At 36.1% G+C, this 20,153-nt stretch overlaps 1 protein-coding gene across 1 annotated transcript in view; it reads right to left on the reverse strand.

The window, feature by feature from the left end:
• The window catches only part of FBXL13 (F-box and leucine rich repeat protein 13), a 90,382-nt gene extending 80,297 nt beyond the window's left edge, over nucleotides 1–10,085 (reverse strand). Inside the window, 7 exon segments of the mRNA XM_055711977.1 lie at nucleotides 89–198; nucleotides 3,095–3,177; nucleotides 3,236–3,307; nucleotides 4,959–5,026; nucleotides 6,367–6,460; nucleotides 9,060–9,163; nucleotides 10,053–10,085. Of these exon segments, the coding sequence (XP_055567952.1) occupies nucleotides 89–198; nucleotides 3,095–3,177; nucleotides 3,236–3,307; nucleotides 4,959–5,026; nucleotides 6,367–6,460; nucleotides 9,060–9,163; nucleotides 10,053–10,085 (564 nt within the window).
• Nucleotides 10,086–20,153: the final 10,068 nt, after the last annotated feature.

Below are 20,153 nucleotides of genomic sequence, written 5' to 3' on the forward strand. Positions count from 1 at the left end.
TATTGATAGATCTGTTTTTCCATAAGAGTTAGAATAGAGTTAATATTTAATCATTGAGCTTACTGCATTCAAAATACTATCCACATACCTCAAAATATGCTTTCATTTTCAAAGAACTGTGGGCCTCTTTATGCCAAGCTTTTACAACAGCATTTAAACATAATTTGTTAAAGATCTGTTGCAGTTTCTCCACTGCCACTGAAAATATACATAACTATAACCAATTTGGGGACCACAAGTAAGAACAAGTATGTCATTTAATTGCTATAGATGAATGTCTGTCAAATTACATTTCAATAAAATAGCTATTCAATTCAGCTTCTGTAAGAAAATAAATAACAACTTTTTACAATAGATATAATTAAGACCTTTGCAACAGCATTTCAAGTCAGCAGGCAATCCATAAACATGACATTATTTTGAATTTATCAGAATTTTGTGTAAGACATTACTGACCTACAGTTTGATCTACTAAATTACCCAATAATTTCACAGAGCTTGGATGTACAAGATGCATACAGACCTCAGTGAAATGAAATACAATAACAAAACTTTAATAATGTTTCAGACAGCATAGAAGTCAAAAGTCATGACAAGAGGAAATGGCCTCAAGTTGCTCCACAGGAGGTTTAGACTGGATATTAGGAAAAATTTCTTCACCAAAAGGGTTGTCAAGCATTGGAACCGGCTGCCCAGGGAAGCAGTTGAGTCACCATTTCTGGAGGTATTTAAATATGTGTAGATGTGGCGTTCAGGGACATGGTTTAGCAGTGGACTTGGCAGTGCTGGGTTAACAGTTGGACAAGATGATCTTAAAGGTCTTTTCCAACATAAATAATTTTACAATTCTATGAATAAATTCAGCGAAGTGCTAAGCGTTACACCAGTGTTAAACATACAAAGAACAGTAAAACAGCTTATGAAAGATCGCGTGTTTGTTATGAATGAATGTAAATATTAAAAAAAACACTTTTAAGAAAAGTTTGGAAGCAATTGAATTTTCTGTAGTCCAGCACAAAAGAAAAACAAACCATGGGGAATATTATAACTGTCCTCCTATATGTAAAGGGTGTTATGAACGCAATCAAAATAAAATGCTTTTCACAGCCACTGAAATAAAAACAAGAGGAAATAAGTACAACCTTCTGCAAAACCTTAAGATATTAAAAATGATTTTTTGTCATTTAAGTTGGCAAACAAACTTACACAAGCTACAAAGGGAGCTGACTCTTCTTACTTGATACTTTCAAGAACATACAACAGTTTAAGTAGCTTAGCCCTTTATAATGCTATCTCATGGACATGATTAGTGTGGCATGCAGTCTTCACTATCAAAAGGATGAAAATGTAAATTTTGATATAGTAAATACACAATATAGAATCACTTATCTACTATCTTTTTAACAAAAAGGTGTCCTGAAATTCAACTGAAATAAATTATTATAAAGGTATATTTAAGATCCATTCTTGATAGTGAAAAAAAATAAAAATTAAAAATCAGTGTGTCTTGAATCTGGCAAGAGATGAAACGTTGACATTATAAAGCTGTTTTCTGTTACCTGAGTCACACTCAAACACAAAATGAACATACTGTATGATATTACTTTAATAAGTGTATGCTCTGCAATTTAATTACAAACTGTAATAACTTTTTAGGCTATACAACCAGTAAGATACAGAGACTGGAAGTATTTGCAAAGCAAATGCCTATTTTTATTTATATATATGTATTTATATATATATAAAAAATATATATTAAAATTTTTATTGCTCAAGGGAGGAAGGCAAAAACTCTCAGGATTGCAAGGGAAGTCCAGACTGCACCTAAATCAATTTGCTTTGATTTTCATCAATCAGGATCTAACAGCCTACTAACGTGCCCCTTTAATTCTTTCTCACAACGCACTGTTCACTCTTGACATTTTTCCACAGATCACTCCTTCATGGGTTGTCTTCATATATTATATGAATACCGTATAGACTACACACACACACACATATATATATATATATTAGAGTTCTACTATGAGCAGATCCTCAATGTGTTCAAATTTTATTTAAGAAAAAAAGACCAACCTTTTTTTTTTTTTAATTCTCTATCATTCCAGCAACCTCATTTACACTGCAATCCCACAGTTATACCGATACTAGTCAAGAGTCAATGAATAGACACACACAGCAATAACTGAATGGTGTTTTCTCCATATGTCAGCTTTGTCATAAAAGGAAATACACTGTGTAACTATGCCCCATCATATGTCTCCTCCTCTGCTTCTGTGAATTTAACATTAACAAAAGGTGTCTTGGCTGAAAGTAATATTTAGAAGATAATATAAAATAAAGTAATAAAAAAGAATATGAAGTCTCTCACAACTGCCTAGCGGAGCGAGAAAATAGCTTGGGCCTCTGGCTCTTTAAGAGCAATGTTTGAGTCATACATAACTGCCTGAGCTCAAACTCAAAGCTACAGATAGTGCTTTTGGCCCATTTTTTAATTTTATGAAACTTCTGTCTGGGTGGACTCAGGTTAACAGAGTCTATGTTCACAGCTGCTGCTGTGTGGAGACATTTTAAAAACCTCATAGCTGCAGGATCTGTGGAACACAAAGTCTCAAGCAGAATGAAGTATTTATTTTTTCTTTCTTCTGACTTTCTTATTTTATTTTGATCTTCATGCCTTCCCCACCTCTCATCATGAATTCCATCTAACTGAAGCCGAGTCAAACTCTGTGATCCCTCCTGTTTTATCCCCATTGCTGTACTTCTCACCTCCCACAAAAGCATCCTGACTCACTCCACTCTACTTTTGACATACACTCCATTTCCCTAGCACCTCTCAAGCCTGCTTTGCATAAGTATCACTGCTCAGTCTTCACAGAAGAGTACCAGCACCATCTGTCCTAGCACAGAATACAGAGAACTGCCTCTCATGGTACTAATGGCATCAGGTTGCCACAGGTCAACTAATGAAGGGCATCCTGCAAAAAGATAGCTAGATAAATTGTTGGACCAAGCATATTTAAATTACTCAGCATCATTTTCTTTTATATAACATGCATTTTTTGTCTTAAGCAAAGCAGCTATATAGACTTAGATGTCATTTTTTCCTTGTGAATCTGCACCCACACACTCTACTTCTGTATAATAACTCTTAATATTTGGACATTATAATGAACAGTATACTGCTAGACCCATCTAATAACTCTTAATATTTGGACATTATAATGAACAGTATACTGCTAGACCCATCTTCTGCGCTGCCTTTTTTCTTTTGTTCTTTTTCAGCAGAATATATTTTATCCATCCTCTGAATTGTAAAACAGAATGAGTAATTTAATATGGCTCCTGACCTGAATGAAGTAAAATCTATAAAACTGCAATTTGCCGTAAAATACAAAGCAGTCAAGCTCAACAATACAAACTTCTGAACAGAACTGATGTTTGATATTTATAACGTAATTAAAATATGCATTGATAATATTTTTCAGTGATAATTCATTCACTCATTTTAATAAAATTTCTACTTGTTCGTAATATTCTACAGTATCAAGCCATAAAAACTTGCTTGCTTCCACCATCATGTACTGCAGTTGCTGTCAGCTATATTTTCATGTAGAGATCTGTACTTATGGGAGGACATTTGAGTGTTTATAGAAAATAACTCAGAAGTGCTAGATATATGCATTTACTTAAGTGCTATTTACATTTTCTTGGCAATACAAATAATAATGTAATAGATCACAAACTCAATTTATATCTTAACAATTTTAACCTTTGGTAAAAATCCCATTTCTCTTCTAACCTAAGTAATAAGAATGAGATTCAGAACAAATGTATTTCAAATGATCATATGTCACTGATATATTAAAATACACTATTTCTCCATATCTGATTTGCTGGAAAGACTACTGAATAAATTAGACTTTACATGACCACTTTCATTTGCCAAAATCTCTCTCATTTCAAATTAAAATAAAAAAAAATCATGTAGTTGGGAGCAATTATAAATGGAACATTCTACTGTTCCAGTCCAACTTCTGTGATAATTAAACAAAACTGTCAGCTCAAACAATCTTCAAAATGCTGCTGTAAAGGAAAAAGGAATAATCTTTCATTTCACTGGGATACGAGACAAAAAAGAAAAAAAAAGATTTCTCTTATAGCAAGGAAGGCTCAGGTATTAGGAAAATATTTCTGTTATAAAGGACTATGAAGTACTGGAATAAACTGTGTAGAGCGATTGCCGGGTCTCCAACACCTGTGATTTTTAAGATGACTATAAACAGCCAAGACAAATATTTACCAAGGCTAACCACAATACAGCTTGAAAATCTTAACCTCCCTACCAATTTTGTGATACTGAGTAAGGATTTACACCAGTATTCCTAAGAGTTGTACCTCCTATATAATTAGCATTCTATGCTTTTCAAAATAAAATAGCCCGAACTTACCTGTTCTAAATGGAGGATCATTACATTTTGATACACATGCTTATAAAAAAGGAACCAGTGAACATGTTTGTTTATTGGGATTATCATATTTAAAAACATATCTATGTATTATCCCCATTTTTAAAAGGACAAGCTGGATTATTTAAAATACGAGTTATCTAATCCCAAGTATAAAGGAAACGAAAGAGAGCACAAGAGAATGTAGATCTTTTACTTTCAGACACAGATGCAAATTATCCTTTTAATCCTGGGTATACATATATTCCTGGCAAATACAGCTGATGAAAGTGCAGAAATGTCAAAGGACTTTATTCAGGTCTGGAACATGCAGAAACTCAGAACTGACTAGTTTTAACATAGAACAACATTGCTGAAGAAAAAGAAAGCCAACTCTAAGTTTCTAATCTGAATGATGAAAACTTTCTCCTCCCCCAAAGGAACTACATGCTTTGGTAAAAGATTTTTCCTAGTATGTTCCTGAGGCATATGTAAAATGCATATACTTACCTAAAACACCGCTTCATTACATTTCTTCTGTAAAAGTCCCACGCTTTGGCACATAATTTTTCAGTCATCTAAACAAACCATTTATGACATCAGTACACAAAACAGTGCTGCAGTACGAATATTTAAAAATCGGACAAAAATATGAAATCTTGTATTTTCCCTGTTCATTGGTACAAATTAAAATATCTATTTTAAAGATCATTTTCTGTGTATACTTGGAAGTACTTTGCTACTAAATTACACTTTTGTGTTTACACGCAGAGTTAAAGGAAAAGATAAATTAGCATACAAAACAGAACTAATATGTGTGCTTGAGGGAAAGCTCAGTAACCGAAACTCAGGCTTTCACCCCTCATATCCACTCTTTTACTGATCAGCTGCATCTAGCAATTTAGCCTATTAAACAAATACTTAAGCTACTCTTTGCAAAAATCTTTTTGTGATCCATTGCAATGTAAACCACTTACCACATGATTCTAACTCACTGGTATTTTAATAAACCTGTTTGAGCTTCTACAAACCCAAAACTGTGTAAGACTACTCCCTGTAAAAGAGAATATGGTCCTTTGAATGTGCAAATAGGAATCGGGCTTCAAAATTGTTTTTATCTCATTTATTGCTCTTACTCCTAAGAAAATCTATGAGAGGATTTGACTGTGACACATTTGTATATTTATGTATATACTGTAAACCCCAACCATTCCACTTTTAGACTGATTAATATAATATTTGAGAGGCTGGTCAAAGAGGAAACAGCTGAAGTGAAACTGCAGTAAACTCACAGTACAGATGTACTAAGAGAAGACAAAATTGAGTACAGTTATACAGAGGTAATGAAGAGAAAAATCTGGTCACACTGCATGCCAGCTTACTGCCTAAATTGCTTAGACTGCTTCCAAGCATGGTTATGTAGCAACTTGCTCCTTCTCTGAATGTTTTAAAATAAGTGTGACTTTTTTTGATTGGTAAAACCAAGATGTTTACCTTCTTGTTTTATGTGCAATAATACTGCATTTCACTGTAACTATTAATTGTTAGCATTGACAGCACTTTCCAAGATTTATTGGTTCAAATGTAATTTTAAGGAATCACCCTAAGCAAAACTAAATAATGCACAGAAAAAACATGCTGTTGAAACTAGATTCATATTTATGTGGAACTCTTTTAAATTATAACCAAATATGAAACAAGAACTACTTGTTCCCTACCATACGCACAGATGCTATGCTTACCTCTGATGACATTAGGTTTTGGATACAAATCAGTATCGATAGAAAAAACTGCAAAGTATCATATTCCTTGCACTGGCTACAGAAGAGTAACATGAGAAAAGTTAAAAACAGAATATAAGTATTTTATTAGATTTGTTCACAGCATAGAGTTAATGCAAATATTCAGTTAATTTTACCAGTTGTTCATGATCTAGTCCAAAAACAATGTTCAAGTAAGTTTCTGAAATCCTCTTGAATTTTGGATGGAAAGACAGATCAGCACACATATACCTTTAAAAGAGAAATAAATTACATTAACCCTATTAGTATCCCCAAAAGAAAATGCATTTTTTCTCTGTACCTAATAGATTAGTTATATGTTACAGCATTATGATAGTATCATTTAAAGATTAAGACCTATATCGCTTTCATTACAAATACCCCTAGCAGCCATATTTTTAACGTGTTTACAAAATATGAAAACAAATTATCATGTTTTATTGCTACTCTAAGAGCTATGTTGAAATACTGTGTACATTAGAGCTTCCATGTAATCTCTCAGACCTTTCCTATCAGATGATACTATTTTGTTTTTCATCTTAATATTGACTGAAGAGCCATTTCAAATTTTCAGTAGTTGAAGCAATGTTTCCTGATGTTGAAGATAGGCCATGCCATGTCTAGGTAGGTAAACTTTTGTTTTCATTTAATAAAAAAAAAGACAACACACTGCAAAGTCGAATAAATAAAAAAAGATTATGCTGCATTATACTTCCATGAAAAATATGGAAACAAAAAGTATTTACCAGAGATCTAAAATTAAAAGAGAAACCAAGTCAGTTTTCAACTTCTAGGAAAGACATCATAAATAATGTAAAGTAAACAATAAAACCTCATCATTATGGTTCAGGTTGTTGATGCGCCTTATGATAAGAGGAACTGGTGTTATCCCATGGAGAATCCCAGAAAAGGACACAAAAAGGGCACATATCTGCATCACCCACTGTAACGATTTTACCTGCTGCCACAACGTATTTAAGTCAGTCTATCAGTGTATGCGGAGAGGCTGGGGGTCAGGCAACTCCGGAGATCTCTGCTGGAGTGGGCCCAAAGATTAACCTTTATTATCCACCTCCTACTGAAAACTTCAACCAGAAGTGACAACTGCACAGAACATAAAAGCGAGGTAAGTACCCCCTGGCTAGCCCTTTGAAATTACAGCTTCTTCACATAGCAAAAGATACCTATTTTCCTAGCATTAACCATCACTTTGTCCACTATATTGCCTTCCCTCTCTTTTCCACTTCTCATTCTCTAAGTTTTTCTAGCTCCCATCTAAATAGATCAGCAGTGCCTTTTGGGGTCAGTTTTAATCCCCTGCTATTTTCTGACAGCAATAAGGCTTTTTACAGAACTCAGTATCTCAACAAAACATGTTAGTCCCTTACTAAAAAGTATCAGTGGCAGCATGCCTACACAACCAAACTCTAAAAAATGATATTTTATAGACTTTACATGAACACTGAATTTAACTCATACTGAATTATGACTTTCCATCTCCTTCCTGTACAAAGCTCTTTCACTCCGCAGCGGAGTTTTTGTCTCCAGGCATCCTTATTGTTATGAAATTTTGTTCATCTTTTTTCTTATCTTTTTTGTTTACACTACAACCTTTGTAGAAGTTCTCAGTATTTAAAGTTTTCTTGCAGCTTAATCCTGATGATATCCCAAAACATCAGGCTTGATTATTGTACAGCTGTGACACCTACAAATGAAACTGCATTCTTGGATCAAGTCCAGCAAGTAAAAAAAGAGGATATTCTATCTTGTTATGATTCATGTCAATGCAAATACCATTATAGACTGTTGCTCTTCCCTCTGCACCACCTGAAACTTTTTTCGTAATATTCCAAACTTTCAATGGACCAGAATCTATAAACCTCGAAGATGTCATATTTACAAAACACAACTTTTCTTGAAACCCAGCTGAACCATGAAATTAATTATGTGTGCAAGTTAAACCAGGAGGGGAAGTAACTTTCACAGGAGCTGCATCAACAGCAATGAACATGCTTCCAAAAAAGTTAAGAACATATGATCTCACAATATTCAAAACTAATGCAAAACTTTGTGTCTTGTTTTCTGCATAGTAAGTTAAGAATATACATACACCTTTTTTCTCTTTTGTCAGGTACAGACTAATTATAAATTAATGACGTTTTTCCTAACAATGGACAAAAAGCACTAACAGGTCAGAAAAAGCATTTGTTGTGAAACATATTTTTTAAAATTCATATGGCATATTTAGTCTACAGAAGTTGTACGTATTTTAGAAACCAAAGCTTCCTTCCACTGAAGTCAAACAGTATTTTCTGAGATTCCAGTGTAAACAGAACTAAATCCTCAGTCTTTTTTAGCTCATGCTGTGATTACTTCACTTAAAAGGATGAAAGAACACACAGAGCAGAGAACAAATGAGAAATACTACAATTAATGATTAGGTGCTTGAAAGTCGCATCCTGGTTCATATAGGTAAATATACTATGGACAGCAATGAAGTCATAACAAATAACACTACCTCAGTTTTGATTACCACAAAAGGGTTTAATATATTGACTGAAGAGGAGCATTAAGTAGAGGTTATACTCTTTATTCTGTAGACAAAAAAACCCCACCCATAGATATCAGAAGAAAAATATTTTCTGTGGTTTTAGAAGATATTGTCCTACTGTATTTGCAATATCATATGCCATTAATATTTGCAAAAAAAAAGCAATATTAACATTTAATTTACAGTCTACACAGTAAATGCTGTGCCATTAGCATGTTTTAAAAGTTAAAGTTCAATATTACAAACCACAGAGCACAGACACAATCATTTAGTATGTACCATAAGAGAACATCTAATCCCTTTTCCATTATTTCTTTGAGCTTTTCTTCTAAAAATGTAAGTGGATCTTCTGGACGCATAACAATTACACCACAAAGCAGCACCTGCAAAAAGAAACTGCAAATTAATGCCTTTGTGTTAACAGCAAAGTAGCATCTAGATATGAAACTATTAAAATAAACACAAGCTTACCAGCGTCTTTTAAAATACTGTAAAATAGAGGCATTTATTTTTATCATTTACCTTCCTTTTTCATTCAGTTTTTAAAGGTAATATTGCACATATCAGCATATTTCAATTGCTAGACCTCAAAGCACTGGCTTTAGGCTAGTGATAAAATACATGGTATTTCTTCAACAATTACTACTAAGAATTTCATTGCTTTTAGTGTGCATTAAAGAAAGAATATACAGATGATTGGATAATTTTATTTACTTAATGAAAACCAGAATGTAAACCAAGATTAATCCTGTGTAGTATAGAGTATGTTGAATGGGAAGCATGAACAGAAATTTATCTTGTAACCAGTACTGAAAACAAAATGCAGTTTGAAAAAAGATTTGCTTTTCAGGATTGTGTTATCACATAGTTTGCATTATCTTTTAGTAATAATGCACAACTGATGAACCACTTTTCTCATTTGTGAATTTGCATATGATTTTTGACTCATCAGCTCACATACAGCAAAAACATACAAAGTATATTGATTTTTAAAAGTATATAGGCAAATTGCAGTTATTTAAGTGAATATTTAATGAAAACTATAAACTAGATGGTTTTGTGCCTGGTAAAAATTTCAAAACATGACTACGTATCTTTAACTAGTCATTAATCTATGTTAATGCAAAAGATGCTGTCCTGGGACACACTCTTGCTTATATTTCCCTCTGTCTGTTATAAAGAAACTTGCTTTCATTAGTTATCACAAAAACAACACCTGTGTTTTTAGATTTTCTTCCAGCCCTGACACTTAAGAGAGCTGGTTTTCTTTGCCTCTTCCCACTTTTCACTACCAGCACTCTCCATGGTGCAGTTGGATGGTACCCATCTAAATATTGCCATTCAGAGTCTGCTGTGGCCTCTAGAAGATCATGACCAAAATTCTGACTATGCAATGTCACTATCCACTTGTGTTTAGTTTTCCCAAACCATGGCACCTATGCACTCAGTGGGTAGAAATGCTTTCCTCATTTTCTAACATTCATATTGATTCCAGCTTATTACTGTAATACTATATAAATGTAGTCTATATCAACATAAAATACTTTTTAAACCCAGGAAATATCTGAAGCAACTGCTACATGTTGATGACAAGACAACACAATAATACACAAACTCAATGCAATACTACTTTCCTTTCAAGACATGGCCTCTTGCTATTATTAACGTGGAGCATGTGCTTGAATTCTTTTCAGGAAGCACGGTGGGAGTACAAGGGAAAAGAGGAAAGCTCTAAATCAAAACCATGATATGGATATACAGCAAAAGCCAAGCATAACATAGAGTTAACAAAAGGTAGAAGTGGGCAGAGCAGGCAGGTAGAGGGAGCAGCCCGGGAACTCTTGCATGCTAGAGAGGCCTTTTGCATGCTAATCAGAACACTATGTAGAAACAGAATCAGGCAATAACATAAATTGGAAAGGTTATCTGAAGGCTGTTGAACAGAAGTTGTGAATGCCCCATCACTGGAAGTGTTCAAAGTCAGGCTGGATGGTACTTTGAGAAACCTGAAAGCTGTCCCTGCCCCCAGCAGGGGGGTTGGACTAGATGATCTTTGAAGGTTCCTTCCAACCCATGCCACTCTATGATTCTGAGTTAAGACCAATAGGAAAAGGCAAAGAAAAATACTTCTTTATGCACAGACACAATGAAAGGCAACTGTCCTCAGTTTAGCCACCCTGAATATTTACAAACACTAATCAACACAGAGCTTCCAACCTTAGCATCTCTTCAATCTTAACAAAAATGTATTTTGCAAAGTTGTAATTTTCAATCTCGATGATTGACTACATTAAGAAAACATTATAAATCCATCACTTCTCATTGTAATTCGTGATATATAATATAATTTTAAGCAATATACAGGCAGTTAAATGGCTTTGATCACAAATTTTCCTATGGACAGATTTCCCAAAGCCAATCCCAACACTGGTCGGCTACTCCCTCTGCTGGATTAAGCCAGTATGCCTGTGCCACATGAATGCCATTTTTTGTTACTTCAAGTTTTGTTTACCTTTTTCTTTTTTCCCTTTTACAAACAAACACAATTATTTTTTTCCTTTGGATGTTCTGAAAGGTTTCCAACACAGTAAAGCCAAACTATCCAATTATATACTGGAGCGCAAGGCCTCTGTTTAACATTCCTTTATAAAACTTAAATAAGGAAAGAATTGTAACAACCTGGTCTTGCAAGGTTCTCTCCAGTGATGCTTGGGCCAGGTGTAAAACTGAAAACACTTATGCTGAATCTCTACAAGTCTGGCTATTTCTATGAGACTTCTACAAGACTCTCAACAATCTGAAAGAGTCAATCAACAAATTTTCTCAATCTATAAATTTTATTTAGCCATAATACTAAACATTAAAACTATACTCATACTTCAAATGATCACTAGTTGCATATCATCACAACCCCCAGCTAACCAACTCCCAAACAACTAAGAAAAAAAAAACCAACTCCCAAAACATCTACAGTGCACCTAAATTAATAAGCTAGAATTCAGTATCTTAGTCAGGTTTTTATATTAACTGCTTCTATTTATCAATCCGGAAAAGATCATCTGTTCTTTAAAAGTTCACAAAGGAAAAGTCCCAAAATTCTGCAGCATTCAGTTTAAAGCTCACTAATGGAAGAACCATTTTTAGCATCCCTTCCTCTGTACATTTAGCCTACATATTTTCTTACTCCTTATTCGTATGTGAAAGAGAGCTATTAAGAATCAGCATATTCATCATCTGAATAAAATAAAGTGTTAGATACTGATATCCAACAAGTTTTACAAACTCTTCAGCTGTACCATTCTTGCATCCTTGCAATGACCTCAGTACATAGACCAATAGTTTTGTTGATGTTAACAGACATTTGCTAAACAGTAAATTCCATTTATTTCCATCACCAAAAAGAGAACATGACTGGGTGGCATAGATGATGACTATTAGCTGTGCCTTTAGAAAATATTCCCTATGAGGATGAAGAAACATCCATGTCTTGTCTATAAAGTTTTCCAAAGCAAAAAGTTTCAAGATCTAAATTCTATGCCTCAAAAATCAGGTAATCTAAATACAACATACCCATTTTTACCAACAAAAAAATCTTAACAGTGGTATATTTTCATCATTTTTTATTATTCCTAGTACTGGGTAAATCAACACAGCATCTACCTGTTAGAGATGTATCCAGCTTTAAACTTAATGATACTCCCAAACCCCATAAGCTATCCAGAACCAGTAGATGCCAAATGTAGTTTTGTTAACAACTGCTGTTTTCTTGCAAACCCTCATAAAGTGCACTGCTTTTCCAGAAGCATCTACTACTAGACTGCATTTTCCTGTTGAATATCAAAAAATTAACTAAACAGGTTCCACAAAAACTCTCTTTTCTGTGAAGCTTGGATAAAAACCCTTGACCATGGTTGGTTTTGACATCTTGTGACTACTGCCCTTTCCTGACCACCAATAATGATCTTCCTGTGTCTTTGTGATTTTCATGCCTGTTTATGCTCCTTTCATGTCCATTTGCTGGTTCACCATCAGCTCATAAGGCACCTGGGCAGGGAACATCTTCTGATAAATGTACAGCAGCTAGCACAACATAATATCCTGAGTAATTTACCTAGGTTTCAAAGCATGATGAGGATGACTACTACAAGAAGTAGTATGCAAGACCCATATACCAAAAAAAACTTACCAACAAAGATATGAATTTTGTTATTTTGATTTGTTGCTACAAATGTTATTTCCCAGCCTCACACCTCCGGTGCTGAAGATGTGCTGTTCACTGTATATTCAAACTGCATTACCATGTATACATTTTAGCTATTCCATAACACCTTGCTTAAATGTCACTGCAGTGTTATAAATATTAAATGTTATTATTTCAGGTATACCTTCAATAAGAGACTACACCCTAAAACCAGATGCATTTTGCAAAGACAATAAAGGCCTGCCAGCCCCAGGAGAAGTTCTAGCAAGGTGGGCAGCAGCTCAAAGCAGCAAATTAACAGGGATAATGGAACTGATGCAAAACTGACAAAACCGTTGTCAACTTTGCCTCTTCCAGAGACCCAGAAAGTCTGGTCTGCTGCTGCTGCTGTTATTCCCATGAGGAAGAGGAGCAAAAGAGGAGGGTGTGTGAAACACAACGAGGCCTGAACTGGCCACAAGCTTCAGCCTTCCATTAACCCAGTGTAGAAAGACTGGGTTCTCTCAAAGGCTTCTCTCTTCTAGCCATGACCCCATTCCTCTTCCTACCACTTTAGTCATTTACCCTTCATGACAAAATTCATTTGGGTCAGAAAAATTGTAAGCCAGCTCTGCATCCAAATTTGATTTTAACATTGTAAGAATACAGCTACTAACAACAGTGAAAGTTGTCATACGCATAGTGTTTGCAGGATTATAGTTTGCCTGCCTTTTTATGGGTACTGTTTAAAAGTAAATCTGGATAAGAGAAGTCTGACAGGAATGAAACATTCAGATGCAGCAGGGAATCTCAAATTATTTGGACATGATTATTTGGAGTCCAACTGCATTTGAACTGTGTCCAAACCACAATCTAATCATAAAAAGACGTAACCAAATGGCCATTTTGGAACTCTATATCCTTATTTTTGATTAATGGAAAATGGAAAGAGAAACCAAAAGGTAATAAAATCACATAAGAAACTTGCCTAGACATCAGCAACCCTCTATGAAACAAGAAAAAATTATTTAAAAAAAAAATCTTACATAGGCTAATTTTTAACTGATTCTTTCTTTTAAGAAACTCCCTTTAACCTTAATTCTTTCATTTTTAGTTTATTAAATTAATGCCACTGTTGCTATAAATGTATTTATAACTTTTGCTTGGAAATGCAAATATGAACTATTTTTGAAGTGCGGAATCAAGAACTACAGCTCATGCAGATACATCTCTTTTGTTTTCCTGTGCTTAAAAACACAAAGAATGATCAAGAGACAAACTCTTGCAGGAGAGGCGCTCAGTCTGCATGGCAGCACTGCTCTGTAATTATTCTAATTGGCTCAAGGTTTCTTTATTAATGTTTCCATGGAAATCCTGGCTGTAATAGCTGCTTGCAAATGATGCCCATTTTTGGTAGCTTAAAAGCATCAGGATGTCTCTTAAACTTGTATTTGTGCATTGTGCCTTTCTTTGTTTTAAGGAAACTGAGAAACAGCTGCTGCATATTTTGAAACAGGCAGAAGTGAATGTGACGAAACAGGGAGGAAACTAAAGAAATACAGAAAATCACGTAAGAATCCTGAAGGCAAACCCACCAACTTTGTTTCCCCCACAGTCCCTCATGTTGTGACAGTTTTACTCTCTAACATTTTACGGAAGTTTATTTACTCCTGGGACAATAAATATCTAATCCACAAACATCTGAAACGTGGTTCACTGCTGTTACGGTTAAATTGAAATAAATTCAGTCCAAATAAATCCACTAAATATTTATTAAGGCAGGAAAGCAAAAACAGCGCGCTGGGTGGCCAGGGCGTCGCAGCTCCACCTAAGGCTCGCAAATTCAAGCAAGCTGAGCAGCTCTTTTTATCTTCACCGAGGTCGTTTCTGACATCTTCAGTACGCCCCTCTGCTTCTTCTGTTATCGTGGTTTCTTGTCAAACAGGACGTTCCCATGTTTGGTGTAGCAACATAACGTTGTGGACATGTCTCTTCTTGTTAAACAGGAAGTTCTCAAGACCACCACAATGGGTTCGTTCCTCTTGCTTAACTTGATTGATCAGCAAATTACCCTTAGTTACTTATTACAATTCCCCCCTTCTTTTATTTATAAATAATTTGCTGATCAAACCCAGACAATACCTCACAAGCTGCATCTAATTCAGGATTTTCATTTGGTATGATTTTCATCTCTAGTTCCGATTGCTTCATCACCGTTAGCTGTACTTTTTCCAACCTGCTTTTCACAAAAGTTACAAATTTATTAATGATACAGGGTCCAAAAGTCAGAGCTAATAACAACATTCTGAGGGGTCCCACCAAGGTAGAAATTAAAGTAGTCAGCCAGCGTGACTGATTAAACCAAGATTCATACCAGGAGGATTGAGCCTCCCGTTCTCTTTTTCTTTTCTCTAATCCCTCTCTCAGCTTCGCTAACAAATCTCTTACCACCCCAGTATGGTCAGCATAGAAGCAACATTCCTCACCGAGAGCAGCACATAATCCTCCTTGTTGCAAGAATAAAAGATCCAATCCTCTCCGATTCTGTAAAACTACTTCCGATAATGAGGTCAATGATTTCTCTAAATAAGAAATAGGTTTTTCTACTCGGGCCAAATCTTCGTCTACGGCAGCTCTTAGAGATGTTAGACTCTGCTGCCGTTGCACCAAGGAGGTTATGCCAGTGGCGGTCCCAGCGACCCCTAAACCAAGTAAAGTAGTTATAGTAATTGCAGATATTGGCTCTCTTTTGTTGATTTTATGTCCTAAATTGCTCCAATGTAAATACATAGTCTCTTCCTTATGTAAGAGGATTCTAGGTACCACAGTAACCTGTACACAAAGTTCTGAAGCATTTCTTTTGAAAACAGCAGTAGGCAAACACGGTGTTAATCCAGTTATAGAGCAAATCCACCATGTCCCAGGACTAGGCAGAACCCATTTAACATCAGATGCAAAGTTTCGAGTCTGGTTGGTACATAGAGATTTTCTTCTATTTGTCACCTTTCCTATACACCAACCGCTCCCTCTGACTTGTTGGAGGGTAATCCCTGCTTTCCGTTCTTTCCAATTACATCTGGAGGGACTATCCTCAGAAGAGGTAGTAAAAGGAGATGGATGGTACAGCTATCCCCTCATAAAAAGGAGGCTTTATGTCATAACATAACCAACAGGAAATGGTAAAATTCGGATTTGTTGCATTTAAAGCTTGATAGGCTGCCTGCATCACAGCCCATAAGGGTTCATCATCTCTAGGTGTTTCCTCTACTTTATTTGTAGAGGTTAGGTATGTCCCTGGGGTGACTGAGGCTATGGAGTTTTCTGCCTTTGGCTTTTTCTTTTTCCCTTTTTTGCTTTGTGATGACTCGATTGGGCCCTACTGTTTGTGGCATTTTAACTTCACATTTTTGAATGAGTATTAGTCCTCCTCTATCAACTCCAGATTCCCAATATCTTAATCCCCATTAGGTTCGTCCTAATAACTATCCAGGGTCATTGGATTGGTGGACAGTTAAATATATATTGTGACAGTTACTGTGGCCTAAGGATCCCCCTGAGGAATCGTGTCTGCGTGGTTCCCCACACCCCTCGGGGCCCCAGTTTGAGCTCAAAAATGTGTCTTGATTAGTTGGGGTCCATGATGAAGTGATCGTCTCACAATCCCAATACGCACAATAATAATGATTTGGATAATTGCAATAAGTTTTTCCTGGGTTAGAATTTGGACATAGGTAATAGCCTTTTTGATTTAGGCAAGGTTGTATAGGAACTAGCTCACAGAGGGATGTCAGAAATCTCGGAGGTCCTACTATAATATTGAATTTAAGTACAACTGGACCTTCCCAGCGGGAAAGTGTCCAATTAAAAGGTTGATGTTTATTTCCTGAGGTCACGAAAATCAAGATCATTAATAGGATATCAGCTTTCATTTTTCCCCACTTGATCAATACCTCTCTGCCTTCCTCGTCTACTCTTTTGCAGAGAGCAACGGGATATCAGTATCTTCTCGGCAGCAGCAGGAAGTCTTCAGGGGAATTTTGCTGTTATCCTGTCAATAATTTCCAAGATCTAAGGAGCTAGTTGTCTCTTAATTATATTTCCACCTGTTTGGTTGTTGTGCCTGTTTCCAGGCAAATCTTATAGTACACTGTCCTAAAACTTTATACCGGTCTCTTTCATATACTTCCCAAAGTTCAGGTACTGACAGTTCCCATCTACAAAATAATTTACAAATTTCTGCTCGAGCCCGTTGTTCCCTGGTAGGTGTCAAATTATTGTGACATTTCATACAATAAGGTTGTCTCTTAGTTGAAACACAAGACCACTTTCTATCACAATTTAAACATTGACAAACAACCCAGCGTAAGCGTCCGGAAGTAGGGTGTTTTAAACAAGGTATTCCACGGATGTCTCCTATACCGGGTGATTCGGGTATATCTGTCTCTGTCTCACAGCAAAAGGGAAAAACCTGAGGAGTTCCTGTCAGTTTATAAAATCCAGCACCCCCCCATTTGGTCAGGTATTCGTTCTTCACTCCAAGGTGCAAAATATACCTTTCGTAGGGTAATTCCAGGTGGTATTTGGAACCATTGATATAAACTGTTTCTCTCCTTCCCTCCTGGAGTGGTTCATTTACCGGCCTCGTTTTTCCTTATCTTCATTCGGAGGTCCCCTGGTTCCGACGTCACAGTCCACATCTCTGGGAAGATAGGTCCGTTAATTCTACCGGCGTGAGTCCACCCTTTTTCCGCTGTCCGTACAGCTGTATCTGTGGTAAGTAAAACAACAAAGGGTCCTTCCCAACAGGTGTTAGGGAGGTTTCTTGCCAGGTTTTGATTAGTACCTGGTCTCCAGGCTGAATTCGGTGTATGGAAATGTCCAAGGGAGGTCTTTATACTACCAAACCTTTCTTTCTTAATTCCTGTCTCCTTTTTGTAAGTTCCAAAGTATATTCTGTTAAAATTTTATCCTCAACCTTCGGGTGTTCTATTAATAATCCAAAGTCATAAGGCATTCCATACAACATTTCAAAGGGGGATATATCAGTATCTGTCCTAGGTTGAGTCCTAATGTAGAGCAAGGTCAGCGGTAGACATTTAACCCAGTTCATTTTTGTTTCCACCATAAGTTTGGTCAGGTGTTTCTTTATTTCCCCATTCATTCTTTCTACCTTCCCGGAACTTTGTGGGTGCCAGGGAGTATGGTATTCCCATTTTGTACTGAGCAATTCAGTTGTTTCTTTAATTATTTTTGATGTAAAATGTGGGCCTCGGTCCGAATCAATTGCCGTAATAGTTCCATACCTTGGAATAATTTCTTCTAAGAGAATTTCAATAACTGTCTTTGCAGTAGCCCTTACCACTGCAAAGGCTTCTACAAAGTGTGTAAGGTGATCAACCAAGACTAATAAATACTGATATCTCCCCACCTTCGGCAATTCAGTAAAATCCACTTGTATTTTCTCAAAGGGCCTTTTAGCCAATTCACGACCTCCTTGAACCTTTTCCCTAAGTTGTTGTTTATTAACTTTGTGACAGGTTAAGCATCGCTCTAAAATCCTTTTAGCTAGACCGTATATTCCGACACAGGCATAATTTATTTCAAACTGATCCACTAAAGCCTGAGTTTCCCAATGGGTTTTGTGATGTAATTTATTTAGTATTCCCCTAGCTAGTCCCTTTGAAAGAATTTCCCTGCAGTCTGGTAACAGCCATTTATCACCATCTCTTTTCGCTCCAGTTTGTTTCAGCTTATCTAATTCTTGGAGAGTGAAAGTCTTATCTAACCTTAGCCTTTCAGGTTCCTCTCTCAAGGTCTGAACCATTAATAATGCAGCCCATTTTGCCTCTGCATCAGCTAGATTGTTTCCTCTTACAGTATGGGTTAGTCCCTTCTGATGTCCTTTTACATGGACTATGGCTATCTTTAGTGGGTCTCTTAATGCCTTTAAAACTTCTAGGATTAGTTTTTCATGTACTAATCCTTTTCCTTGGGTGTTAATTAAGCCTCTCTCCTCCCAAATTTTTTCAAAAGTATGTACCACTCCAATGGCACACTTTGAATCTGTATAAATAGTTCCAATTTTATTTCCTAAGAGTTTTAATGCTCTTAACATAGCATATAACTCACACGCTTGTGTGGACCAAGCTTTATTTAATGGTCCTGATTCTTTTACCTTAAAAGTATATGCATCCACAATAGCATATCCTGATTTTCGTTTTCCTTCACCCATTCATGAGGAGCCATCCACAAATAATTTTTCTCCTTCATCTAATTCATCTTCTTCTAAGTCCTCCCTTATTTTAGTCTGCAAATTTATTAGTTGGAGGCAGTCATGTGTCAAATCTTCTTTAGGTTCTCCGTATAAAAATTGGGCAGGATTCTGAATAGAGGTGGTCTCCATTTCCAACCTAGGGGACTTAATCAAAATTCCCTCATATTTGAGTAATCGACTGTCTGTAAGCCACTTATCAGCTTGTTGTTGTAACACTCCTCGAATGTTATGAAGGGTGTATACTTTTAGTTCACCTCCCAGGGTGACTTTTCCCACTTCTTCTACCAATAATGCAGTGGCCACTATTGCTTGTAAACAAGCGGGCCACCCACAGCTTACAGGATCCAGTATTTGAGAATAATATCCTACAGGCTTTCTCTGTCCTGCCCATCCTTGGGTCTGAACCCCATAAGCTGTGCTATTATCCACATTGATAAAAAGTTGAAAGGGTTTACGGATATCGGGTAAACTGAGGACAGGTGCTTCTACCAGATCTCTCTTTATATGTTCCCAACGATTCTCATCTTCAGGGGACCATTTTAGCAACCCGTTTTTAGTTAATTTTTCATACAAGAATTTTACTTTACTGCTGTAATTTTCTATCCACTGTCGACAATACCCTAATAATCCCAATAACTGTCTTATCTTTTATTAGTGGGCGTTGTTAGAGACAAAATTCCTTTTACTCTCTCGGGATCTAATTTCTTGTGTCCCTTTGTAAGCCAGTGTCCCAAGTATTTTACCTCTTCCTCAGTAAACTGTAATTTGGATTTAGAAACGTTTAATCCCTTGAGGCCTGAAAAGTTTAATAATTTGATGCTCTCATTTCTGACCCCTTCTTGGGTTTTTCCAGCGATCAATAAATCATCCACGTATTGTATTAGAATTAGTCCCTGACTTAATTCATAAGATTCCAGTA

This window comes from Falco cherrug, chromosome 5 (assembly GCF_023634085.1).
Source record: "Falco cherrug isolate bFalChe1 chromosome 5, bFalChe1.pri, whole genome shotgun sequence".
NCBI classification, from domain to species: Eukaryota; Metazoa; Chordata; class Aves; order Falconiformes; family Falconidae; genus Falco; species Falco cherrug.